At 43.1% G+C, this 23,051-nt stretch overlaps 1 protein-coding gene across 3 annotated transcripts in view; it reads right to left on the bottom strand.

Annotated features, from left to right (window-relative positions):
• Positions 1–1,591: 1,591 nt before the first annotated feature.
• The window catches only part of PKM (pyruvate kinase M1/2), a 38,845-nt gene continuing 17,385 nt past the window's right edge, over positions 1,592–23,051 (bottom strand). For 2 of the 3 annotated variants that reach the window (XM_044979346.1, XM_044979344.1), the window contains exons 5-11: positions 22,436–22,622; positions 20,106–20,376; positions 18,687–18,837; positions 14,980–15,132; positions 7,364–7,530; positions 3,836–4,017; positions 1,592–2,907 (exon numbers count right to left, since the gene is read on the bottom strand). In XM_044979346.1, coding sequence (XP_044835281.1) covers positions 2,801–2,907; positions 3,836–4,017; positions 7,364–7,530; positions 14,980–15,132; positions 18,687–18,837; positions 20,106–20,376; positions 22,436–22,622 — 1,218 coding nt within the window. In that variant the 3' untranslated portion in view covers positions 1,592–2,800. Of the gene's footprint in view, positions 2,908–3,835; positions 4,018–7,363; positions 7,531–8,187; positions 8,355–14,979; positions 15,133–18,686; positions 18,838–20,105; positions 20,377–22,435; positions 22,623–23,051 lie in introns of all 3 variants that reach the window. The other variant, XM_044979345.1, reaches the window with a different exon arrangement.

A 23,051-nucleotide genomic window follows, 5' to 3' on the forward strand; every position in this document is an offset into this window, starting at 1 on the left:
GCACCCTCACCTCTCCCCACACTTGGAAACCATTAAGGAGTGGAATGCTTCCAAGTTCAAGGAAGGCATTCATTCCATTAGCCTAGGCCAAGTAGGAGCTGGCACTACCCCCTTTCAGGAGAGCTCTACCCTTTTATGGTGGCCAGCTGTATTGATTCCATCCTGCCATAGGTACATAAGTTGTAAGCAAGGTCCTTGATGTCTGATTAAGGCCCTGAACACCTACTACTCCTTGTCTTATTTATCTGTAGGTGCTTAAGCCCTCTACACACCCACACAAATGAGTTTGCTCTCCATATATATAGCTTGTATTAAGTCACAGGTACAAAATATTTGCCCAGAGAAGAGTAATCAAAGTTGACAGATTAAGAGCTGGGGTGGGGAGGAAAGGGGGATTTAAGTGAAGCAGCTTCATGTTGTCCATTTCCAGGAATAAGCTAGCAGTGTAGTTCAGTGGCTCTCAACCTTTCCAGGATACTTTATCCCTTTCAGGAATCTGATTTGTCTTGCGTACCCCCAAGTTTCACCTCTATTAAAGTACTTGCTTACAAATATCAGACACAAACACACAAGTGTCACAGCACATTATTACTGAATAAGTGCTCTCTCATTTTTACCATATAATTCTAAAATAAATCAATTGGAATACAAATATTGTAATTACATTTCAGTGTATAGTATACAGATCAGTATAAACAAGTCACTGTATGAAATTTTAGTTTGAATTGACTTCGCTACTGCTTTTTTATGTAGCCTGTTGTAAACCACTAGGCAAGTATCTAGATGAGTTGATGTACCCCTTTGGAAGACTTGTGTACCCCTGGCTGAGAACCACTGGTGTAGAGAATATTTAGTCCTATTTTCCCTGCAAGGCTCCTGAGATTTGGTGTCTTTTTCCATGCTCCCCTCCTCCCTCAAACACATTTAGCCCTGGCAAATCAAGTGCGACTTGAGTAGCAGCAGGTGTGGGTTTTGTATCAAATGATGCTTCTGAACAATGAAACAGAAGTCTAGATTACTAGATACCAATTGCTACATTCTGATGTGCTATTTTTAAAATTTGGCAGCCCTTCTTTTGTTAGGACAGAACAGCAGAAGCCCACAGAACAAGACTCATTCCCATATCAAGACATGTGGTACTTGAAAGACTCACACTAGAAAAAGTTTTAGAAATGAGTTAAGAGTTACCACATGTGTAGCATCCAGCTGGGTTGTGATGCAAATTGGTGGATAGATGACAGCTGCTTTGCTCTAGTTACCACACTGGATTAGGAAGTGACATAGCTGTTAGGTGAAGTAGCATAAAGTGATCTTTATGTCTGCACAAGAGACAGCTGTGTCTGAAGTTGCAATAGATTTGGCACATCTGAGGGCTCTACAATCTAGCTGCAAACCAACTATAATATTGAGGATTCCTTCCACAACCAAGGATAAAATAGCTTTCAACTAATATGGAAAACAGATTTTTCCTCCTTTAGTGTTCAGACATTGTTTGTAAGCATTGATGTGTTTCAGTTGGTTGGCTTAGTCTCCTTTTCTTCACAAAGGACTCTCACCTTGCCAATGGAAAAACCAAGCAAGAGCAGAAGTCTGATGGGTGCTTCAGCTTCTCTTTATTGATGTACATAGTTGTGCTCTACAACCCAATACACCTGTTACAGTAAATAACTTGTCCAGATTTACAACATAGGAGAATGCTCTCAGGAAACAACTACTTAACTCAGACAGATATGCAATACTGCAGTAGGAGCACAAGGAGCTCTCAGCAGCACAGGAAGTGGAAATGCAGCACTCAACCCTTTAAGAGCAAACCCCATTTTATCCTTGTTCTATTTCTCCCTGCTGCCCATAAATGACAAACTAAGTGACTTAGAAGGAACTCAGGCCTGAATTGCATCTTAGACTTTGGTCTGTGCTGGAGGTTTTGATCACCGTTTTCCAGGTATACTGAAACCTCGGAGTCATTCTCTCCATTTGCACCGGGAAGGGAATACACAGTAGTTATGTCTCATGGAAGTTCCTATTTTAGGACTTAAAGGGTTAAGCACATCTTAATCTTTCATCAACATCCACTGGTGTGTTAGATACCTAATGTATCTGTAGTGGAGTTTAAATTATGGAGTGCAGCGAGCCACTGTAAATCTGGAGGGAGAGACAAGACGACTAGTTTACATATTGCAAGTGTGGCTACATAGACCCATGACTTAATCTACCACAGCTCCTAAACTGGAGTGCACTGGTGACAGTACAAGTTTGCAGAGTGGGAGCAATTAGGACAATATGGCAGAGAAGGAAGGGAGGCATTAAATGAAACTGTTGATTATCTGAGCTTACAGGGTACAGAGATGTACTCTGCCTGTTGCAGAGTGTTAACACTGGAACTCAGACGATCACCTTGTTATTGCCGCCTCCCCCTGCACTCCTGAGAAAGGTGCAGGGAAAGGTATAGTATTCACCCTTAAGGTAGTATCCAGTCTACAAAGAGGGGGATAAGCAGCACAAGTTCAGTCACCATGCAGGAATTTCATACACCAACTCTCAACTACTTCAGGGCAGAATCACCTTAGGGAAAAAAGGTCATTTACTTTTCAAAAACTAAAACATTTCAAGTATTCTTTTAGAGTGACTTAAAGGTTCTCCTTCCCCTGCTGCTGCATTTGGTGGTGTTTAGCAACCTATATCCACTCTACACACGGATAACATTGCAAGCGATTGCCAGCCTAATGCAAGGGGGTAGAGCAGAGGAGAAGAAAGTGGGGGAGAGGGAAGGTGTTGCTGGGGTGAGTTTGAGAGTTGGTGTTCATGGAACTGGCACCACACGCATGGTGTTGGTGTAGCCGGACCCAGGGCGCCATCCTGTAAGTACAATGACAAGATCGCCAGTCTTGAAGAAGCCACGTGCTTTGCCTGGAAGAGAAAGATTTGTGAATATCTGCAAACCAAGTTCATGCCAACAGTTCTATTGGATGCCATAATGTCCAGTAGACTCAGTATCACTAGGTTTTAGGATGTCTTCCACAACAAGTCTGCATCCAGAGACAAGGAATGCCATTGCTTTCTTGTAAGTCCAAATGTAATATAGAGGGGGCTACCAGAACTACCACATGGATTTAGTATCTCTCTTGGATCTCATTTAGCCCTAATAGCTGCTCTTACAGTCCAAGGGCTTCACCTAGTTCTTGTTCACATACCCCCTCATGCCACAAGATGGCATCATTACACCAGGCTGAGGGACTCAGGTTTCCCTCAGCTGTTCTAGCAATAAGAGCACTTCAGCAATCATGGTTTGATCTACCCTGAAAGAGACAGGACACCTCACCTCTGTCCTACACCATTTGTTCTGTCTTGAGACCTTAAACTCAGCTACAGGTGCTGCCACTAGACGAAATTCCAGTTCATACAGCCCATTTTGAACTTTGGTGTTGGGCCTTTGTCAGTTAATGCAAAGTGCACTGTAACAGTGAGAGGAGCTACCCTTTACCTCAGCCCTAGGTTTTTTTGGTTTTTTTAAAGAGGCAAATAAAGGTGGCCTCTCAGACAGACCAGTAAGCATTTGTCTGTACAGCTTTCCATTAGAGCTATTAAAAATCAAGGCCTGTTGTGATGGGGGAGCAGTTTTTAATATGAAGTTATCAGTCTGAGTACCAGATCTGGCTAAGAAGGTGTGATTGTAGGCGGCCCATTCATTTGTCACAAGCAGTATTTCTTCTCATTAACAGCCTTAAAGCTCCGCCAGAAGGCAAAAGATGCTCCAAACTAGAGGTTTTTGAAGGGGTGCTTCTTCCATAAGCTACCAGTTACCTGACCAGAGTAAAGATAAAGCAATATAACTCACCAACATTCATGCCCAGGTTAACTCTGAGATCCACATCCTCAGCCCAGGCATCATGGGTGGGTTCTTTGCACAACACAGGGAAAATGCCACGGTACAGATGGGCCTGGCGTGCTGTCTGTCCATTACGAGTCACAGCAATGATGGGAGCACGTGGGCGGAACCTGGACACCAGGTGAGCAGATCTGATAGGAGGGAGAACAAAATGGAAGGTAGAATTAACCTCCAAAAGCATCCCATATATGGCAGCCTACCAAAAGCTTGAGAAACTTCAATTGTTCACAGCAAGTGTATTGTACAGAAGACAAGATCAGAGAGATGATCATGGCTCTTCTTATAAATAGGTGCTATCTCCACTTATGTGGAGACTGAGTGGCATGGAGACAGCTAATGGTAACCACTGCTCAGGTATTTTGCACAGATTGGCCAGGAAGACTACTTGCAATAAAAATCCACGCAAGAGAGTCAAGGTTTCATCAAGTTTAGTTTGAAGGCCAGGCTGGTCCTCTCAGTCCCCTGACCTACAAGAACAGAGGACATGCTACACAGCATCCTTTCCTGGAAGGACTGCCTCAGGTCCACACCATCTGTCTTGCTTTAGGGCATAGCAAACCATCTGTTGGAGCAGGAAGTCTCTTCCCTCTTCTCCCCAAGTGTGGTGTCATCCCACTTCAGTTTTTTGAAACAAAGAGTTTAGAAAACTTCATTCTACACTTAAGGTGGATGTTTCCAGCACTGGGTGTTGTAGCTCTGCTGGCAGTAATGTCAAGGTGGGCAGATATTGTGTGGCTTTTATTTTGATGCCTTTCTGTTGTGTCATAGTCACGTGGTTTTGACCCTTTGGCACTTCAGGCAGCATGCATGGATCCTGTTCTCTTCAGAGCAAAAACAGTGAAGGTTTGTCCGGAGTGCTCATCTTTTCAAGAGCAGGAGAAAGGAACTAAAAATCTTCCAAATATCACCACTATGCTATTAAGGTTGACAAGGAAGAAACCCTAAGTTTAAAAAAAAAATCATTGCAAATAAACTGTGCAAGTAGTGGTGACAGCTCGCCAGATAGGAGCGTGGGGTTTGCTTGCTGGTTTCTGTTAGTTTTCATTTAAGCATATCTGATCACAGCGTTAGGTGGAGTCTCTTACTCAGAGTTAGATGGAGTCCCTTGCTTCCATGGATGACAAAGGCAATATTCAGTCTCTGATGTGGGAGAAGGCATGCATTGTTGCAAAAACACCCCCCCCCCAAACCATTTTGGGGAGTCATTGGCATTTCCAGAGCATCCACAGAGTTCAGCTAATTTGCCTGGGAGAGTTGTGGCAGAATTTGCAGTCACAAGAAATCAAATTCTTCTGGGGCAGCAGGTAGAAGGAATGACTCCTGCTGCATCATACTCTGTGCACTGTCACTGAAGTGTTAACAGGAGTCTTGCTAGAGCAGGCTATTTTCAAGGCAATCACTGGGAGCCACTGTTAGAGGGAAACTGTAGCAAAAAACCTAGGGAGCTCGAAGGTTCTTTTTTTAAAAACTGATTCAAACAACTCAGATCAGATACATATGGAGCAATCCCCTTTTCACCTGCTTAAAGATGAATGCAGATAACAACAGGCCTATCCTGCTATGATCTGTTGCACAACTTTGTTTTTATGCAAAGATCTGGAAGCAAATAAGGTAAAAAAAAGTGGAAATATTTATGTGGGACATCTAGTAAATATGGGATGGTAGGCACAAATGGTGTTTATTCATAGTCTCTAGCAGCAGAAGCTAGAGCAGTGGTACAGCTGCCACCCCTTCCTACTGGGAGGGCAGTCAAGTTCTGGAAGGCCGTGTGTGCTCAGAGATTAAGGAGAATCTGTCTGGAACTGAAAAAGGCCATGATATCAATAGTTATATTTTACTGCTCAACATATAGCAGAGAACAGGATTATACGGTACACAACTGTGTTTCAACTAGATTTTTATGGTCCGGTTCTCATGAATCAAACTTCAAAGCTGCTTAATACTAAAGATTTCCAGTCAAAGTTTGTGTTGATTACAAGACAGCAGTGCCAGTTTCACCAACCCAGCCACTCACAAAAACCTTTCTACTGTGAGAGAAGCCTTCCAGTGGCTCAAGGAGACCCAGGTATTCAGAGGATGTAACAGAATCCAGAGCTAAAAATATTCAAATATCAAAGGTCAGATCTCTTCAGAAAGGTCAAGCGTAAGACTGACTGGAACCCTTTATACGGAAACATTGGAAGCACAAGTACAAGACAGACAAACTCTCATGCTTACAGCTATTCCCTGTTCTGCAGAAATAAAACAAGAACCAGCCTGAAAATGTCTTTAAAGTAAAGAATTTACAATAGCCCAGTTCTTGATGCAGAATATTTGCTGCGTATGTTTAGATGACACATCTGCTGTGCTACTACTTGCTGGGTCCAGATTCAGGGTGAGACTTCATAATGCCCATCAGTTTTTGAGGGGAAAAAAGTCTTATGATTAGCTAAGACTTGCTTTGAGAGGAGCAATTCAGTTCTCAGTTCAGAGAAACTAGAAGCTGATGAGCTGGGTTTAAGACCATTTACTGTGCTTTCCTGCATTTTCTAGCCACGGGGTCTATTAAGTGACCTTAATAGCATTAACATTTGTCAAATCCCAAGATATTCCAGGGGGCTGTTCCATAAACTAGAGTCTTGCACACTGTTGGCACAAAGCAGTGGAAGCCAGTGCAGAAAACAGGCATTGGGTGAACCTAGTATTAAGAAGCATATTCCACAGATTTGTCTGTTGGATACTTTAGTCTAAGATCACACTGGATTCTAGATAATAAAGTAAGGCCTATTCACCCAAGCAGGATAGACATTAGGAAGTGGTAACCTACAAAAGGGAATAAACTTCTGTATTTTTAGCCTCCTGTTTAAACAAGTTTTTCTTCAAACACAGGACTACTGGGCCTGGCTTAAAGTCTGCTGTATGGTCACAGGACTAGAAGACAGGAGGATTCAATATTCTACTAATGGTTGAGCCCGTGATCCATGCCAGGCAGGTCTTTACTTTTGCTGTCACTGTGGTCAACCCAGCTGGAAATGTAGGTTGAAAGGTACTGCCTTATTCAAAAAGCTAGATTCTGCATCCAGTGAACTTCTGACATACTGTCAAAATCCAAGATTTCTCTGGTTAAAATGACCATAAACAAACTTTCAAAAGTTGTTTCCTGTCAAAGTTTTCCAGCCAGCTTTACTAGTAACAAAAATGCAATTTTATCAGCAGGAAAAAAATATTCTATATGCTTGGTGCTGATGCCAAGATGGTTGAGGAATGCTGAAGAACTGAATTAGACTAAATATCTGCAGATTTCCGAAATGTTTGTCCATCTTCTTGGTGGAACTGGGTATTGCAGACTGATGACCTTAGCTTTAAAGCTGCCTGGTTTTCTGGCTGCTTCAGTGTTACCATTTCATTCATTCTTAAAAAAACACTTTTGAAGGTGTCCTTTTCCCCCACCCTGGTCACTGAAGTCCATTTGACTTGAGGGAACCTTTCACCTCCTACCTTCCAGACTTGGTGAGGACGATAATAGCCCCACTGCAGCACTTGAAGGAAGCTTCTACAGCGCCAACAGCGGCGGCTTCTGTAGGGTCACGATTCAGAGGGGCCAACCGGCGTAGTTCTTCAAACAATTGCCTGTGAAAGATGGCGGCTTCGGCCTCGCGAGCAATCTATAAGAGCAACACGCATTCGGGGAATACGACATTCATGTCAGTCAGCGCTCAGGTGACACAGGGTAAGGTGAGGTGCCATGCCCAGCAGGATGTCAATAGCATAACCATAATTTTGATATTCAGAAGATTTACCTATCAGTTTTATACTAGCAAGTCCAGATTAGCGTATGGTACCATGCTGGTGGCGGTCATCTGTTTAGCCAAGCACATTGCTTGTGCATCAAATTAGCAATTGGGGTATGCTATTTAGTAAACATTCACCCACCAGATAATTGATATCAAGAGGTTTCTCTTCTGAATTCTGTGACACCTGCCAAGTCACCCCACCGAGCCTGGCCAGCACACTCTTCACATCCATGCCCAACTGCCAGGCACTCTTGCTCTGCTTCTACCTACCTCCAATCCTGCTGTACTATAAGGATGTTGTAAACTCAGATTCTGCTAGTGTATGCCAAGCTGAAGTTGTGAACTGTAAGAGCTGCTGACAGGATGTGTACTACTGTGTTATAGTGGAACGTGTTTCTACCCATCGAAACATGTCCTGAAGCATAGGAAGTTTGTCTTGGTTAGATCATCTCTAACCCACACTCTATGGAGTGAAAACGCTTATTTACCTTTAGAGCCTAAGTTTTTCTTGCCCTCTCTGAGCCCTACCTGCCAGACTCGGTCAGAACTATCAGAGCTGGAGCTAAGCACTTAAAAGAGGCCTCCACAGCGCCTACAGCCATGGCATCAGCAGGGTCCCTGTTGTTAGCAGTGGCGCGGAAAAGTTCTTCAAACAGCTGACGGTGAAAAATTGCGGCCTCAGCCTCGCGAGCGATCTGCAGGCCGGAGTAAGAGGGAGGGAGGGAGGAAGAAAGGAGTGACACAGAAAGAAGGAAATAGATACACCAGAGAGTAATGTGATTTTGAGTTAATTTGCTTAATTGTCAGTCATGCAGGCAAAGAATATTAGAGGCAGGGTTGTGAAACTTCCTTTGGCTCGGAGGTTAAGATTTTAATACAGACAAACATGGTTAGAATTTTAACAGTGCCAAGGCTAGTAGACATTCAGTGCCATTTCTTACAGCTAGTTTGTACATCAGATCATGCGTTTTCAGAACAGGACCTTTTATGCTACATTATTTTGATAGCTTTACAGTCATGCTGCCCCAGGGCCTGAAGTCAGGCTATATTTTTTGAATTGTCTGCACTTGTTTAGGCTAAGGAAGGTGGGGGCCACTTCCTTACAAAAACTGCTCATCTAATTATATGATGAGGGCATGTCTACATGGTGGGGTAATGTGCTTTAGAAATCATACCCCATAAGTACATCTATGTGTGGCACATTAATTGGTTGATGCAGACACTGCTGGTGCACACTAAGCTCCTTGGTGCAATTTTATGTAGTATTGTTTTAAACAGTACTATGTTAAGTGCACCAATTAGAAATCATTCCCCCATAGAGTGTAGACAAGCCTCAAGTGTCAGCTTGCTGTAGGTCTTGCTTCTGCACTTTTCCAGAGGCTCAACTTTTAGGTGTGCCAGAGAACAGACAGTAGTAGAATGTATGGTATATGTTGCTTCAGGGATACATGTGTGTTCAGCCCCACCTTCTAATGGCCAAGAGCACTGTTAGAATAATCTTTTATACAAGAACAGTCCAATTGTGAACAATGCCACCACCTTCCATCTCATTCTTTGTAAGCAAAGAAGGTGGTTTGGCTGTTACTCAGAGAAGAGCCAAGGAACTTAAATCTTTACAGTTGCACTACCCTTTAGTAAAACTGTTTACAGTATAGAAACAAGTCTTCCTTATATGGTTGTTTTTTTCTAAAAATGTAGAGTATAGAAACCTTCATTTAATGTTTGTATGTACTCAACTTAGTCAAGTGTACAACTACAGAAGATACTTCTAGTTTTTGTTCATAGAATGAAGGTGTCATGAGAAGCTTCTGCATCCAGTTTACAGACAGTCCATGGATATTCCAAGTGAGTTTGTATAATAATCTAGGAATCTTATACAGGTCAGTAAGTATGCCTAAGAGAAAGCATTTTTGAGACAAGAATTCTTGTCTGATTAGGCAATGCTAGTCCTTCACAACCATATAAAGAAGGCTTGCAGGGTTTACTAGAAAAGCATGCAGAAAAGTTGATAATCTCTTGAAGAGGACTAGCTGAAGTTATTTTTGCAAGCAAGAAAAATGGAGGCTTTAGACAGACTAAATCCATCTAAATAGAGATACTTCACTCTATGGCACTTTCCAGGTGAAGACAAGCACTTTACAAATGTTAATGAATTGTCACCGTTATCCCCATCTTATAATTTAGATGAAAAAAATATAAGTTAAGTGACTTGTCTAGATATCCTAGAGGATGTAAAAATCCTGAGTCCCAGTCTCCAGCCACAAGATCCTTTGTAACAGTAATTCAGACTGACACCCCTAAATCAGGGGTTCTCAACCTTTTTCTTTCCGAGGCTCCAACATGCTATGAAAACTCCATGGCCTACCTGTTTTTCTGCATAGAAAAGCCAAGGCCAGTGTTAGGAGGTAGGAAGCAGGGTAATTGCCCAGTGCCTCATGCCACAGGGGGCCCTGTGAAGCTAAGTTGCTCAGGCTTCAGCTTCAGCCCTGAGTGGAGGGACTTAGAGCCCCAGGCTTCAGCCCCAGGTGGTGTGGGCTTCGGCTTCTGCCTTGGGCCCAAGCAGGTCTAATGCCAGCCCTGCTTGGTGGACCCCCTGAAACTTGCCCACGGTCCCCAAGTGGGCCACAGATTCCTGGTTGAGAACCACTGACCTAGATTACATTATAATGCAAATTAAATGCAATAAAAGCCACAGTATTAGCTGCAAGTTTCCATTACATTGGGTTGAAACTTGTTAGATAAAAGGGGGATAAAGTAAGTTTCCTCCTCATATAGCATACTCCAAACATGGAAACCAGGAGCCTACAATATATCTTCAGTTCTTGAATCAAAGGCAGGAAGCTTTGGGCAACATTCAGCATAAGCCTGGGTTTACCAAAAGGCTCCCTGCTATACAAGAGGTTTTTATAGATTAACTCCCCCTGCCCCCCCCCCCTTTTTTTTTTTTAAATAAAGTTAGTCTCTCCCAAAGGTCCATGGCAAATCGTTGATTCATTAACATTTTCTCTACTGGGGATTTTTACCAGCTTTCTTCAAGTTTGTGTTAGGGGGTGGCCACATCCTCAATTGTGTGGGGTTGGGTAGGAAGGCATTTAGACTTAGTGCTAGTCTATACTGGCAACGCTAAAGCGCTGACGCGACAGCACTTTAACGTGGCTTGTGTGGTCATGGCAGAGTGCAGGGAGAGAGCTCTCCCAGCACTCTAAAAAACCCCACCTCCATGAGGGGCATAGCTACCAGTGCTGGTGCACTGTCTACACTGGCAATTTACAGCACTGAAACTTGCTGCCCTCAGGGGAGTGTTTTTTCACACCCCTGAGCAAGAAAGTTGCAGCGCTGTAAACTGCCAGTGTAGATAAGCCCTTAGTCTAAACTACATAATTACTTCGATATAGCTACATTACTCAGAGGTGTGAAAGAAATCCATATCCTTGAGTGACGTAGTTATACTGACCGTAACCCTCTGTGTAGGCAGCGCCATGTCGGCAGCAGAAATTCTCCCACTGACATAACTCCATCTTTGTGAGGAGCACTCACTATTAAGCCAACGGGAGAGAGCTCTGTTGGCTTACAGTATCTTCTCCAGATGTGCTGCAGCTTCACCGGTGTAAGTCTGTAGAGTAGACCTGCCTTTAGGATTTGTCTACACTGCCCTTCTGTTTGGGCAATGGATTACATTAATGTGAACTAGGAATCTTAGTATGCACCCACAGCATACACATGGGAGAGTTACTGCAAAGCACTCTGGTGTGTGCTATTAACTCCCCTGTAGTCCAAGATGCAGGGCAGTAGAGACTACTGTTGCCCGACTTTCTTTGAATTTCATTAAGCTCTTCGGACAAACTGGCAAGGGCAGAGTTTCAAGACTTGCTTTTCCCATTGGTCAAATTAGCTATCAACTTTTTAAACTGACTGGACCAATGGAAGGTTTGGGAGCTGCTTCCTTCCCAGGAAGAGGTATCCTGTCCAACATCTGGAAACTTGCTACTGAATTCTTACAGTACTGTGCCCCACCTTTTGGGGACATTACAATTAACTATAGTGGTAATTCTGGTTATCCAATAGAAATTAGAGAGTTGTCACCAAGTGGTGATTATTACATTCTACCAACACATCTGTCAGGTCAGAGAGATATACTGGGTGTAGAAAGGACATATCAAGTATACTGGGGAAACTTCTTGCACAAGTTTAAACAGATGCTTTCTCCTCCATTCCTAAAAGATAAATTCTTTTAGATTAGTACATAAAAGTACTTCTAGGGTCTGAAACATCCTAAACATTCCTAGAAGCTATGGGGGAGAGCACTTAGCTAGAGCATCTCATTGTTTTCAGTGTAGGTGTGAAGAACCAGTTTGATCCATACTCCCTAACCACTGAGCTGATGTTTGATGGAAATACTATCTTATGTATACAGGTAGCAGTTGTCAATGATCTTTGAGCCTACGTTCATTAGCTAGCATCCAGTTTTGCTGCTGGAGTATTCTGTAACAAAGTTTTGGCAATACAGAGTAGCAATACAAAAAAGCAAACTTGTATAAAGGGACTAGAGTCTGAGCAAAGTATTGCTTCACATTTATAGAAGATGCTAAAATGTGTAAAAAAATTTTTACAACAGAAGCTGGAAAGCAGGAACATAAGGGTCTTACTCTCATCAGCTGACTTGACTTTTAGACCAAGAAAGTATCAATAAAGTGGTCCATGCTCATTTTGATGTCACTGGAATTGGGCAGTCTTACCACTGGCAAACAGTTAGCCAGGAAGAAAGCAGGAGCAACCCAGGAGGATTATGCAGTCACCATACACTGCATGTAAAACCCTCATGCAGGAAAAAGGGGTTCAATTGTGCTCTAGAAGTGATAAAAACAACTTAGCAACCCAGTATTAAGACCCTACTTCTAGGAAGAGCAGTTCTAATAAATGGAGCTGCAGGTAACGGGACTGCATAAGTGGTAGGGGAACCTGAATTTGTTTGACCTGTGTAGACATTTCTATAGTGCTCAGTCACTGTCATATCAGATTATTTACTCCCGCTAAGGTTTAGGATAAATTGTTTTCTTCTAGAAAGAAGAGCAGCTCCTTTTAGTTAGTTGGACAGTGGTCTGTACTTGCAATGCTGGTAAGCGGTCTCACTGCCATTTTACATGGTTTAGTCTGGAAAGGTGGAGAAACTGAGCCTCACAGCAGCCAGATTCCATAATCTGAGGTTTTGATCCTAGATGTTCTACAGAGTTTAGTGAGATTTCCCCCCCCCAAGGCAACAGAAAGCCTCAATGTTTTAAACTGCCCTCAGCTGAACCTGGGGATTTTGTGCACGCACACCTTAGTCCATGTGTGCCGATATCAACTACTCATTGTGTCATAGTAAAAGAAGTAAGCAGAAGTTGTTGGTGCTCCAAGGTTATAACTCGGCCCATTCTAATAGCATTCACTTTAGAAAAACAAAACAAAACACACAAATGTCTAGCTACTCCTAGTAATGTTGCAGCAGTACTAAATGCCTCCACATGCTGGGTTTGATTTGGGGATAGCTCAAGTTTAAGAAAAGGTGGGGACAAAACCTTTAATGGTTATGATTCTGAAGCCAGTAGGCACATCCATTTTGTATTACATCAAAAGCTTCAGTTTCACCTTCTTAGCTGCGTGCCCTGGTTTATTTTCCCCTCATGCTTGGAGGTTCAATTCTCCAATATGTTTTGCCACTATGAAACCAAGTGTTCAGAACTTAACCTGGTAGTTAAGAACCTAGCATAAATGCAGTGTAGGTATGATGAGCTACAATATGGAAGTTCAAGACTGCACCATTGAAAGCCACCATCCATTAAGAAAGGCAGTATTTTGCCTTATGTGAAGAAAAAAAAAAATCAATCCTAGAATGACTTGTATGAATTTGTTGACCATGTCCTTTGATGTACCTACAGTAACTAAAAAAAAATAAGGAAGATCAAACACTTGAGACCATCAGTACCCATGTACTATCTAGTAGCCAGATCTAAAGAACTTCTACTAGTCAAACTAGATTTGAAACTAAACTGGATCACAAGAGTTCATTTCTGAAATTAAGTTTTACTGCAGCAAGTTTCCAGATTTAGATATCAGGGTCAACCCTCAAGATTTCCTAGTAGGAGAAGCTTTAGGCAGGCAGTTAGTGAATAGTTTACAATGCAGAGCGATCACATGCTTTAAGATCATTGGCCCACACCAATCTGGTTTCATCATCTGTTCCGTAAGTGTACAAAGTTCCAGTGCACATAGCTCAAATACAGTTAACAGTGAGAGAAGAAAATACACTTATGTAAGGAAGTCTAAATGCACATATAGTAGCTATGTTTATTAATCTACAGAACCTGAACTGCAACTGACAAACTAGTGCATTGTCAATGCTGTAATTCACAGCAGTTACCCGGAGATTATCAGTACTTCTAGACACTTAGCATTAAACTTAAATTAATGGGAACATGAGCTGGGTGAACTCAAAGCAGAGCAGAGAGGTTTCTGGCAGTTTAAACATGTATTAAAAAAAAAGTCCTGTCAGTCATCATGCAAGAAACATCCCCATAAACAGTAGCCAAATCTGTTGAATGCAACAGGACAGTAAACCTGGAACAAGCACCCCATGAAACCATCCCACTCCCTCACCACACAAGTTCATTTATTTACATTTGAATTGTTTTTCAGTATATGGAGTTGAGCTCAATCAAGGTCAAAGTGATCCTTGGAGCAGCTCTGCAGGACAGAAGGTGTCAAAGCGGAGTTAGAGATTAGAGCAGTGGACTCAAGGGAATCAACACCAGGGTAACGAGGAAAGCTCAACCTTGGCATATAAACATAAACTAGGGGTTCTTATAGTCCACTGTGAAGTAGACATCTCTCAGCATTACACTTCAGCTCTTGGCTCAGCCTCTAAGTGATGAGTACAAAGCATATGGCAAGTGATTATTTGCATGTCTGATCATTTCTCAGATCTAGTGGCAGAGGGCAGCACCACACTGATCTGCTCTTGGTCAGGGTACAGTGGTTTTACAAGTCCATGCTCTATGTAAGTGTAGGTTAAGATGATGAATGGGGGGGGGAGGAGGAGAAGAGAAATAGAAGGGAGAACAGACTTACTTTTTCAAAAAGTAAGGGTTAGTGGGAGCATGGACAAGGAGCTGCCATTATAGAACTGCTAGGTATAGCCACTTGACTCTATGCATTTGGACAACCAGACATCTGGATGGAGTGAGGAAGCAGGAAGTGGGATATATGTTACCTTTACCTCTTTGGAAAGGTTCCACTTTGGACTATGTAATTCTACCCTTTGCTTTAAAAGGCATTACTCACAGCGTGCTGCATGCGGACAGCCTCAAGAGGGTAGTCTCCTTTGGCAGTCTCCCCAGACAGCATGATGCAGTCTGCTCCATCCAAGACGGCATTAGCTACATCACTGCCCTCAGCACGGGTTGGGCGAGGTTTCTTAATCATACTCTCCAACATCTGGAAAAGGAGAAATCAGGCTGAGCAAATTAACACCCCACTATGGAAGAGACCAACTACTTTTCTAATACACCTATGTAAGCACTGGAATGTGTTTTAAAGCATTTTCTACTGTAGGGTACAGCATAAAGTTAGGTATCAGTAAGTCTGATTAGACTATTTGTAGCAAGTATGCTTGTCTGGCCACCAGAACAAGAGTGCCATGCATAGTAACAGAGCTGATGACATACTGAAGTATGAAGTTTGAATACTGTTAAAACCTTATGACGGAACTCTCAAAAACAGCATTACAGCAGATATCAAGGAACCTGCTACAGAATTATAAAAATTAATTGATGCTACAATTGGCATTTACTTAAGACCGCTGCATACCATTAATATTCAACCACCAGTTGATCAGCAGCAAGGTAAGAGCTGAATATGTGGATGTGGGAGGTTTAGGTTCATATAATATAATCCACAACCAGGTACATATTAGAGAAACACATACATCAATAGTCAACTAATGCACACTGTTGTGGCTTGTTGCTACTACAGTTTGGCTCATTAGTTGCAAACTTCCCTTTAAAAAGTGAGACTGTTCAGGTTTATACAAACATCCTTCCTTTAGCAGTCATTTAGTAAATTAGTGGTGGAAAGGCTGTAAAACACCTTTTCTATTTTGAACTGGGTAGTTTAAACTTCTAAGGTTTGCTGACTATTCAGACAGTGCTCCCCTCCCTCCCCCCATAAAAAGCTTAGCTGCCCTCTCAGCAGTTTTTGACTCTTTATGAAGAGGAGTATGTGAAGCAGAATTAACAGACACTAGTTTAGAAAGCAAGTTGAGGCTGAAGTGCCCATAAACTGCAGCTAAAATAGCATTTTAGCACTTTGCCAGTGAGGCTGCAGGCGGAAAGTTAAGGGTAGCTTTAAAAAAAACTTATGTTCTCCTTCATCCCTTCTGCACCATCTTTTCCCACCTTTCAGTCCCCACAATATAGTTTTGCCTTGGTCTTTCCCCCAGTCTCCCCCACTTACTGCTCCACCTGTGACTTAAACCTAGGGACTTTTCCAGTGAGGAGGTCTCAGTTGGACAGTGCCAGGAGTCGGCGTGCATAGTAAACACCAAGAGGCCCAACTGGCTAGTGTCCACAGCCATATGGTCCTTTAAATATCCTACTAATGGAAACCAGGCTAGTCTTGAAACACCAGCTACAGAGATACCAGGAAGATGATCCTTCTAGTACCAGAGGGCTGCTTATAAAACTCCTGCAAGAGTTACTCATGTGGGAATTCTGCACCACTGCGCACAGGCATAATTAATGAGTCGTGCATATTTTTAATTTAGTTTTTTGCACAGAAAAAAACTTCAGCTGGAAAGTTGCTGCTGCTCTGCCTTTTCCCCACCAGATGGGGAGTAGCAGCAGCTCCCAGCCAACAAGAGAAGAGAAAGCCTACCATCTTCACAGTGCCTGTTGGGCCAGGTCAGGAGACAGGGACTAAGGGGACACAGACAGCATGGGGCTGCTGGGGAGTCAAACAAGGGCTCATAAGGGCTAGTGGGGGAGGACAGACTTGGGCAGGGGCTGAATGAGAGTGGGGGGCACAGGGCCACATGGTGACGGGGTGGCTGAGTGGGGGCACAGGGCCACACGGAGAAGGGGGAGACATGTGGACAAGGGATGCAAGGACACATGGGGACGGGCAGATGTGCCTGACTGAATGGGAAAGGCTAGGGGTCAGCTAGGGTCTGCATGGGGGAAGCTCCCTAACAATCCCTCCCCGCCTCCTCCCCCAAAGAATCTGTTCCATACTTTTCCCACCCATACTCAACAACCCTCCAAGTTCACACCCAGGCTCCATCCCAGCAATTACTTCTCTCCCTCAGCTCCTCCATTAGCTCTGACTCCCACTAACTTTGCACTGCTTCTGAGGGGTGCAGGAAATATGATATTGTAGTTTAAATTACTCACTCACGAGTTCTGTATTAATATGCCTAATAAGGAACGTCAAAAAACATTTCCTGAATCTTTCGTTGTCTGCATTGTTACAGACCTACTTGCCGACAGGTATTTTGAAATAAGTGACCAAAAATAATTGAAACTGGTGTGATTATATTGTGTTATTTTGACAAATGATATGCAGAATTTGAAAGCATTGTGCACAGAATTTTTAAGTGCAGAATTCCCCCAGGAGTAAAGAGTAATCTACCAATTCACTACCAACTCATTTTAAAGCTCACTCTCCAAGCGTGAAGCACAAAAGGAGAAGTGTCGGGGAAGAAGAGGAGAATCTCAGTTGCCATTAGTGGAAACTTAGAAATTTTATTTGTGCGTCTCCTCTATTCCCAACTGAGGCTGTAGTGCTGCTGCAGAGCTTTGGAGATTTTCCCCACACAAGACACAAAGCCCAGAGAATGGAGCAGAGTTACTTGCTAAAACACAATCTGAACATACTCTGCAGAATAGTTTACATAAAACCCTGCACAACAGAAAGGAAATGAAGAATGGACTCCTTTACACAGAAAAAGTTAATCCACTATTAATCACTAATGCCTGCTACCCTTATAAAAATGCAATTTAACTTCCGTATCGGAAACTTAATCTTCTGCCTCCATTAAATGGAGAGACAGACCAGTGAACACAAGAGGAAAGAAAAGTGAGGGGATATTGGCAAATCCATAAAAGGTTTCTTCACTTGGATTAAATGTTTCTAGGCCCCATATTTTAGGGCTTAACCTTTTATATATTCCAACCCATGCAAGAGGTTCAATCACAAGAATGTTTGGAAGGCATCTCTTCCCACACCCAAATTACTCTATTTGGCTGAACAGAGGTACGAAGTGTTTACTGACTAACATGGGAGATGTAAGTATAGAAATCTCAGTTTGCTTGTGTCTTGTTCATGAAGACAGAAAAGCTGCTGGGCCACTGTACTCTGCAGCTCCACTCTGTGTTAGCTTCATGCTCTGATAGCAGGGCCGGTGCAACCATTTAGGCGACCATGGCATTAGGATTTGGGAGGCAGCATTTTCTTCGGAAGCGACCGCAGCGGCCGGATCTTCAGCTGCCCTGGTCGCCGTCGGCATTTAGACAGAGGAAGCTGGGGCAGGGGAGCGCGGGGAGGGCCGCCTGCAGCAAGTGGGAGGTCGGGGAAGCGGCACGCAGGGGAACTCCTCGCCCCAGCTCACCCCTGCTCCACCTCCTCCCCAAGCACGCCGTGGCTGCTTCACTTCTCCCGCCTCCCAGGCTTGCAGGAGAAGTGAAGCAGCCACGGTGTGCTCGAGGAGGAGGAGGCGGAGCAGGGGTGAGCTGGGGTGGGGGAAGTGCCTCAGGGCAGAAGGTGGGGAGCTGCCACCGGGGGGGAGGGGGAACCTCAGGGCGAGGGGACAGGGGAGGGCGCAAGGTGGAAGTTTCGCCTAGGGCATGAAACATCCTTGCACCGGCTTTGTCTGATAGGGATATTTCGAAACAGTAACTAACTAAGTGAGTAATGGGCATAGCGAATCTCAAGTACTACTAGAGAAGTTACATGATAAAGACTGCGATTAAGAAAGCTAATGATATTTGAAGTACCTGAGTAGCACAGATAACGGGCTTCCCAGCCCTGTTGCAACGTCCAATCATCATCTTCTGGGCTAGGAAGACTTTTTCAGCAGGGATCTCAATACCCAAGTCACCACGGGCCACCATGATGCCATCACTGGCCTCCAGAATCTCATCAAACCTCATGGCCAAAAAATAAAAACTTGTTTTACTCTTTCCTCCATCTGCAAGACATCTTTCAATTTTAGGAACTATGGGGGAAAAGTGGAAGTCATGCTCTCCACCAGATCTTGTACTAAATGAAAAGTTTTATACAATCATCTGAGCAAAATAGTTACAAATACTGTGTTCCCATAAGCTATTCCACTTATTTTTAATATATAATTTAAATGGACAGTACTGATGCTTATTTTTAAACTTTAGATCAATTTAAATTTTCTACAGTTGTGTGAAATTATTGGGGTCAGTTATTTAATGACAGATAGTGGCATTCAAAAAGCTTTCCAAGATGTTAAAACACAAGTTGTCAACAAGTCAAAATATACAAAGCAACTATCCTTAAAATTTATAAGTTATACCTGTTTTTACTATTCATTCTTTAGTCTGTTTGTAACAAGTCTAGATCACTGGATTTTGACTAAGTTATCAAGCAGCATTTTTCTTACTTCTCCTACTGGAAAATTTTAATTGATAAAAGTGTGTAGAGGATGAAATTGACAGTCATCCATAAAAATCTATTCTCATTCAAAGCCTACTTGTGTTATGTGAAAGGCTAATTACAATACCAGGTGTATGTTTTTAAGACGAGAGAAGAGATTATCATTTTGGTAGCTAATCAGATTCCAGTTTTCCAAGTTGAACATGGAGCAAGTATTGCGACACTGGGTACATCTACACTACTATTTTTAGTCTCACAGACAAAGTTAGCTGATCTGGGGCCTGAGACATGCTGCTGAAGGTGGGTTTTTTGTTTTGTTTTTGAGTGCAGTGTAGACATATCTGTTGAGTCACTTGAGAAATAAATGGTCAATACTTCAGTGTCACGGGTCACTACTGCTAGATTTGGAGATTAAGTTTTGGTACAGGAAAAAAAGTAGAGACCTTGTTAATTAGCATTAAGTACTAGGCAATCCACTGCAAATTACTGAAGTTTGAGCTGATAAGGTGAGGTTAAGTATATAAGACCAGGACTCAAAAAAACCAAAGTGTACCCATTTGTATGTTACAGTATGTTGACAGATATACAGCGATAACTGCTAACCTGTTTTGCAATGAAGGCAGTAATATAGTAGTAACTCATTTCTGCGGAGAAGTGGGATAAGAACCGAAAGGACAAGCTGCAGTTCAGCAAAATGAAATTTGTGCTCCCAGCGGGTGTCTTTTCCCCCCTCCCCACATCTGTGAGAATCTTTACTGTCACCTGTACAAGCCATGCTTGGGAAAGCTCACCTGCGCACGCCCTCATGGTTCTCAATCTTGCTGATGATCTTGATGTTCTTCCCTTTTTCTCCCAGCACTTGCCTGACAGCATGGACATCAGCTGCCTTGCGGATGAAGGAAGCAAACACCATGTCCACATCCTGCTCCACACCAAATTTCAGATCTTGAATGTCCTTCTCGGAGACTGCAGGAAGGTCCACTGCAGCACCAGGCAGATTTACACCCTTCTTGCTACCAAGCAAACCACCATTCTCAACTTCAGTGAGAACGTAGTCCGCACCTGAATTAAATTGGATGAGTTTAAGTCAGCATCTTACATTCATATAGTCTTTTGCTTGCTCCCCCATCACTTCACCATTATTCTGTACTGGTCACTTCTTACTACTGGAGAAGAGGAGGTGACTGGGCACTTTCACAGCCAGAGCTGTTTTGCCCAACAGACAGCATAGTTAATTGTCTTGTGCCTTTGCAATAGACAATCATGTTATGGTAATCCTTAGGCACAGGCTGATCGGGAGCACCTGCATTTTGCATTGGTCTGCTAAATCCTGCTCCTGGGAATAAATTCTGTCAGTCTAGATTCACCTCCACCCCCATTCCTGAAAAGGGAAGATAGTATAAACATGAGAGTATGATTGCTGAACTATAGAAATGCAATTTGATGGTTTCTAGACAGGCTGTTCACATGTTCCAGAACACTTGCAAATAAGTACCACTGAAAGAGGGAGAGCTCTGGAGGACGCATCTCACCAGCCACAGTTCAGTGCCCTCTACCATGAAAGCAGATAGCTAAAAAAAGAACAGAACTGTTGGCACTTCACTTCCTAGTAAGATTAGTCCCACATTAGCTATATGATCTAATTTTACAAAACAAGAATTGGCGTGGTGTAGCAAGAGGGCAGATAGATTTTGAGTACACAAAGTCTTTATCCCAATCCTATATTACTCCCCTTTCAGAAGGGAGATACCTCAGGCCAGAAAAATTAGTTATTCTTTTATAAAAGAATCAGAAACTCTGTCCACTGATGCAGATATATTGCGCTGCCACTATCTGAGGATTGCAATGAAACTATTTAGGGAGCAGATAATAGTTTGCCAGGGGGTATAGTTCTCACTCTTTGCCAGAGCAGTCTGTTAATACTGAAGCCAGTGATTTTTAAAATTGTTTGATTTTTCACTCAAAGTTCCCTACCCATTGGTTTCTGCATCACTTTGAGAACTCAGTTAATGCGCCTTGGTCTGTGCACAGTCCATGGCATATTAATACTCAAAGTTCATGGGATACTCAACTAGTTGGAGGTAGCCAGCTTTCCCCGTAAGTGGCAGAAATTGTCAAATAAATAGTTTATGACCAAAATTTGACCTGTGCTTTATCAGAGCAGCTAGCAATGAAAGGTTTAGGACAGGGGTGGGCAAATTTTTGGCCTGAGGGCCACATCTGGATGTGGAAATTGTATGGCAGGCCATGAATGCTCATGAAATTAACAATTCAGAGATATTCAAATAAAACTATTTAATAAAGATACATTTTAGTGGAAATGAACATTAAACCTTACTTACTATTATAAATATATAATAAAGTATAACAATTAAACCAAACGTACCTCCTTTCCACACCCTTTTTGATTAATGTGAACAATGCAGCTGGCACTTCCTGGCCAACTATTCTTTGTTTTATCCTCAACAATGGAAAATGAACACTACTAAAACAGCAGAGTCACCTAAGAGAACAAGTAGCAGGCCCATGGGCTTGCATGTTCCAGGCTCTGATGGCGTGTGAGGCGTGCTTGGTAATTGGGTTGTGCAGCCACAGTAACATGCATGCCCTCACACAGGTCCACCTGAACTTGTGGGAGCGTCAGGCGGGCAGAGCAGGACAAGTCCCGGGACCCGCTCCCCGGCTGGATCACTGGAGAGGGGCAAGCCACCGACCCCGCTCCCGGGGGGGTGATTAAAAGGTTTGAGGGGCTGGATGCGGCCTGCAGGTCATAGTTTGCCCACCCCTGGTTTAGGAGAACAAATACAGCCTAGTGAAACATGGTGTAAGTCATCACTCAGTTACTGGAATCATGGTTTTAAGGGGAAGGAAGTGGAGGTGGTTTTACTGCATCTACCAAAGTCAGAAGTCCATCCCCATTGTGTTAGGTCAAATCTGGAAGTGAAAATGGGTGGCCAAATCACCAGGAAAGTACCAAGTTTGTCTATCTTCAAAGCTAGCTGAGCTTAATGGAATGGTAATTGCAAGTGAAACATCACCACAAGTTAATAGTTAGATGTGAAGGGGCAGATCACCATTAGTGCAGGGTTCATGGTACTGGAATCCTTTGATCATTACATACCTTTCCCCTTAACCTGCAGAGAAATGAGACCATCGTCTATATAGATTTTGCTGCCCACATCCACAACATGGGTGAGGTTCTTGTAGTCCAGCCACAGTACATTTTCATCGCACTTCTCCATGAAGGCGTTGTCCAAGGTCACTTTGAGAGTTGCTCCCTTCTTAAGTTCCACCTCTGCTGTGCCACTCTGTGTGCAACAATGGAAACTTGAGTAACAGAATGGCATGTGGGGTGTTGGGATTAGTGTGCAAGTGTTGATGGCCTGTGATATACAGGAGGTTAGACTAGATGATCTGGTGGTCCCTTCTGGTTTTAAACTCTATGACTCTAATATCCACTTCCCCCAGGACAGCTGTTGTGACGTCTAGCTTTGTGGTGGCAATCTCTGCTATAAGTATGTCTCCCACACCTACAGCATATTCCATATACACACCTAGAGCCAACAATGGAAAAGAATAATCACTGACTGGCAAGGTTACTTTCCTGCACGTGATGTGCTTGCTATGGTGGAACATGTTCATTATGGTCACATTCCAGTTTTGCACAGTGGACAGTCAATTCATCCACACCGTGTAACACTCAGTCCCCTGAACCTGAAGCAGCTGAAAATGGTCCA

Source organism: Mauremys mutica, chromosome 11, assembly GCF_020497125.1.
Source record: "Mauremys mutica isolate MM-2020 ecotype Southern chromosome 11, ASM2049712v1, whole genome shotgun sequence".
Lineage (NCBI taxonomy): Eukaryota > Metazoa > Chordata > Testudines > Geoemydidae > Mauremys > Mauremys mutica.